The sequence below is a fragment of the Synchiropus splendidus genome, chromosome 14, assembly GCF_027744825.2.
Source record: "Synchiropus splendidus isolate RoL2022-P1 chromosome 14, RoL_Sspl_1.0, whole genome shotgun sequence".
Taxonomy (NCBI): Eukaryota; Metazoa; Chordata; class Actinopteri; order Syngnathiformes; family Callionymidae; genus Synchiropus; species Synchiropus splendidus.
The window spans coordinates 15,469,090-15,472,962 of record NC_071347.1 but is presented as its reverse complement, the minus strand read 5'-3'; the positions used below and the strand labels follow the sequence as shown (position 1 = coordinate 15,472,962).

The 3,873-nt window shown below is 43.0% G+C and overlaps 1 protein-coding gene across 1 annotated transcript; it reads right to left on the bottom strand.

Annotated features, from left to right (window-relative positions):
- Nucleotides 1-1,675: 1,675 nt before the first annotated feature.
- Nucleotides 1,676-3,348, bottom strand: si:dkeyp-59c12.1 (Ras-related and estrogen-regulated growth inhibitor-like protein). The gene is made up of 4 exons (XM_053886366.1): nucleotides 3,297-3,348; nucleotides 3,162-3,215; nucleotides 3,008-3,084; nucleotides 1,676-2,349 (listed from the first exon to the last, which is right to left on the bottom strand). The coding sequence occupies exons 1-4, from the start codon at nucleotides 3,343-3,345 to the stop codon at nucleotides 1,927-1,929; spliced, it is 603 nt and encodes a 200-aa protein (XP_053742341.1). The 5' UTR covers nucleotides 3,346-3,348; the 3' UTR covers nucleotides 1,676-1,926.
- Nucleotides 3,349-3,873: the final 525 nt, after the last annotated feature.

Here is a 3,873-nt window from a genome sequence, read left to right as displayed (position 1 = left end):
CCTGTTCCTGTCAGACGGTTCCTGTGCCAGAATTATTCCGGTGACATCTTCCTGACGCCGGGGGACACAAGGTCAGGAGAAGAAAAGGGAAAAGGGGTGGGCACGGATATCAGGGGTGCGAGTGTGTTTACTGGAGCTAGGCCAGGAGACATCGACCCCACAGGAAGTTTAGTGGGCCAAAGTTAGTGTCTTCTCCATTAACTTATCTCCTGGAAAACACACTGTTTTCTTGGCATATGGTTGTAAGTCGTTGCCACTTTGCAACCTTCACTTCTGCATCTGCTGAACCAGAGTGTCACGTTCTTGTGTGTTATCAGTATCAACTCCTTGTTGGTATCTTCGACAGTCTCGGCCAACTGTTCAAGACGGTTTTCCATGTGAAGGATGACGTCACCCCATATTTCCCCTGAACAAGGAAGCGGAGGACAAGACACCAATGGTCTGTGAAAGGATCATTTGGCAAGTCCGAGCTTGTTGACATGTTGACTCTCAATCCAGTCGTTTTTCTGAGTGACAACGTAATATTTACATTGCTTTTAGATCGCTTCATATGAATCAGACCAAGCTCCAGCGGCATCCCACACCCATAAAGTTTTCAACACCCTCTAACACGGGGGTCTCAAACTCAGTTGGGCCATTAACCTGCAGGGTGAGGGGTCCTGTGGTTTTCCCTCTTGCTATTGGTCATTTTGTCTCATTTAATGATGCTATATATTTGCATTAAAAGAATCCTTGGTCATTCCACTTTACCTCTTGAAGATCTATTGAACAGACTAGAGGCATCCCATCATGAAAAGTCTCACTTGCCTCATCTGGTCATAATGTTAAAATCAGATGTGGTGACTTTTTTTGCACTAAAATAAAGGTGCTTCCAAGGTCCTCCATTGCAAGTCACTTGTACAGCGGTTTCTTCGCACCTCACTGTGGACCAACAGGCGGGTTGTGCAAAACTGCATCCTGGAGGTCATATATGGCCCACGGGCCGTAAGTTTGAGACCCCTGCACTAACATAAACAAAAATTGACAACTGTAACACGTGTGTTATTACTGAATGTTCAGTGGTTATAATACACCTCACACATGGATTCAGTGGTTCTCTAACTTGGGAAATAGAACATCTGAAGCGTTGAGGCATCAGAAATGTTCCACGGTACCACGGTGTGATTTCTAACTCAATATCATGGCTACATTTTTTTGCTTGGAGTCTTGAGCCAATGATGCTCTGAACTACAAAACACACATGTATTGTGTCACAGCCTCAGACATTGTTCTCCTTTCGCTACATGCACATCCTGTTAAATAAAGCACGACTCTGAGTTTGTCAAAGAGGATGTGAACATTCCTGTCTTTCGCGATTCCCTAATAAGATGGCAGGAAGCCTACCCCAGCTAGTTGGGGCGAGATGCAGGGGACACTATGAACAGGTCTACAGGGCTCCTATCGACATGAAACCATTCATGCAGTTATTCACATCTGCGGATAATTTAGAGTCCTCCATTCACCTGTTTTTTGGGGCTGTGGGAGGAAACCGGAGTACCCGACGGAAGCCTCCGCAAACAGAAAAGAGCCAGGTTCACTCAAAGTTCTCTCAAAGTGAACTGAAGCCCACAACCTTCTTGTTTCAAGAAGGTCACTGCCAACGTCTTTTGTAACCGTTTATTTTCTCTTCATTTCATCCGACACACAAGCATTTGATGCATGTTATCCTTTATTAAAGTTCTGTAAACAAGTTAAGGAGAATAAATACAGCAGTGTTTGGTTCGACAGTAATAAGTCACATCATATCATTGGCAGCTGTCGCACAAGGCACAAGAACGTGCGAAGAATCTCTTCCAATCTGAAAGTTCTGACTTTAAAAACCCGCTAAAGGGTCTCCTCGTGCCCGGCTTTAGATCCTTCAACAAAGTGGCATCCGCATGAGTCCACTCAGATGGAATCAATCCTCCTTCTCCCAAACACCGCCGACATGGTCTTGACTATTCCCTTCAAGCCCAGAGGTCTCTTCACAGGGAGCTTTGTGTCCTTCATCCGGTCCATCAGTCCATGAAAGACCATCAGCACGCTGTGGTAGTTCTCAGCAGCGGACACCTCGTAGAAGTGGCAGCCCGTGTTCTGAGCCAGGAGCCGACCCTCTTCGCTCAGCACCGTCCTGCGGTGGTGAAGGTCTCGCTTGTTCCCCACGATGACGATGGAGGACTTGCAGCCGCTTAGGTAGTCCCTGGAGGACTTGAGGGTCTGGATAAGTCTGCTGATGTAGGTGAAGCTGCTTCTGTCACAGATGCTGTAGACCAGGAGGAAGCAGTCGGCCCACTGGACCTTCTTCTCGAGGAGCGACACCTCAGACACGTCCTGCAGTATCAGTGAAGAACCGTGTGGATGTTTGGTTAGTTTTAAATCTTCCAAAGAACTTCTGAATTTTTCCTCCCTGCTTCTAACCAGCGTGTTTTATATGTATTAAAGATGAATTGCTCCATTTTATTTCCTGATTGGATCAATGTAACTTCTGGATTTATTATTTTTAGATATTCTCATTCACTTATTTTTAAATCTTCAGTACCTGTAATCGTTGTTTTTTACTTTCATTTCTTTGACTATTAACTTGCATTTTAATTATTTTTGTCAGTTTTTAGTACAATATATTTAAAATCAATGTACATTTTCCAAAAATATTTCGTTTTATTACTTGTTTATTTTGTTTTTAATTAAAGAAATTAAAAATTTAAATTTAAAATTTAAAATTATCATGCTTTAATGTGAACTTTTTTTTTTAATATATTTTTGTCCAAAAATGTATGGAATAGAATACCGATATTATGCTGAATGATTTCTTAACTTTTTTCCTTGTAAATATAAATAAATATGACTAAATATGACAGAATACCACACTTCTAGTTGCAGACTTTTCCCAGTTATTCATCAGTTTTATCGATTTATGCCAATATTTGTCCTTAAAATGGAGGAAATCTTTGAGCATTTTTGTTTTACATTTTTTTATGGTTGTTCTTACCTCAGTAAAAGGCGAATCCCAAATATTGACGTTAAATTCTCTCCCATCTACAATGAAACTGCGACAGTAAACAGACTCTGAAAGATAAAAATCAGACAGAAAAATTAACCAGGAGCGAATCGTTGTGTTCAGTGTTGTGGGTCTTAAAACGTACCGATATCTCCATACTCGCCGATAAACCTCCTGGTTAAAAGTCGCACAGTCAGTGCTGAGAAGGAAAGAAGAGCGTTACTTTGAGATGTGTTTGTCTTGTAGAAAAGTTGAAGACATGCGGATCATCGTTCTTCACCTGACTTGCCAACGCTCTCCGTCCCCATCACAACCACGTTAACGTCCATCGTGGGGGAGTCAGGGACACGGGGCTCCATGTGAGCGGCAGACCGCAGCTGCCGCGCTTATAGTCGGCGGACTGGAGGCGGAGTCACCGGAGGAGACCCGCGCTGACGGACGGAGGCTCACGTTGTGTTCCGCATGAGTCACAGTCTGCACCAACACGAGGCGAGCGATCGGACAATTAAATTTTAATCTTATTTAATTGAAGCATAATTGGGCGTCACATGTTACGCAAATATTGAAAGAAACAGTGGGATTAGATCTTGTGACATCGGTCTGATGGTTAAATTAATCTGAATTTAATACAGGTGGGTTAGAAAGTGATTTTTCTTTCAATCTATTTTAACTGAAAAAAATGTAACATAAAGATTAACTTTTAATATGACGATACTCTCCAGTTCGGTGGAGTTTAAGTATCTCTGGGTCTTGTTCTCGAGTGAGGGAAAAGGGGAGCGTGAGATTGATAGACGGGTTGGTGCCGCGGCAGCAGTGATGCGGTCACGTGTTTTGTCGTCCTGCTGCTCGGACAGTGC

Bases quoted from the DNA above. Each gene is read 5' to 3' on its own strand.
- si:dkeyp-59c12.1 (XM_053886366.1), bottom strand. From the start codon at position 3,345: ATGGACGTTAACGTGGTTGTGATGGGGACGGAGAGCGTTGGCAAGTCA. The intron at 3,216-3,296 runs GTGAAGAACGAT...TTTCCTTCTCAG, and splicing joins GGAGAGCGTTGGCAAGTCAG to CACTGACTGTGCGACTTTTA. The intron at 2,350-3,007 runs GTAAGAACAACC...CTGATACTGCAG, and splicing joins GGGATTCGCCTTTTACTGAG to GACGTGTCTGAGGTGTCGCT.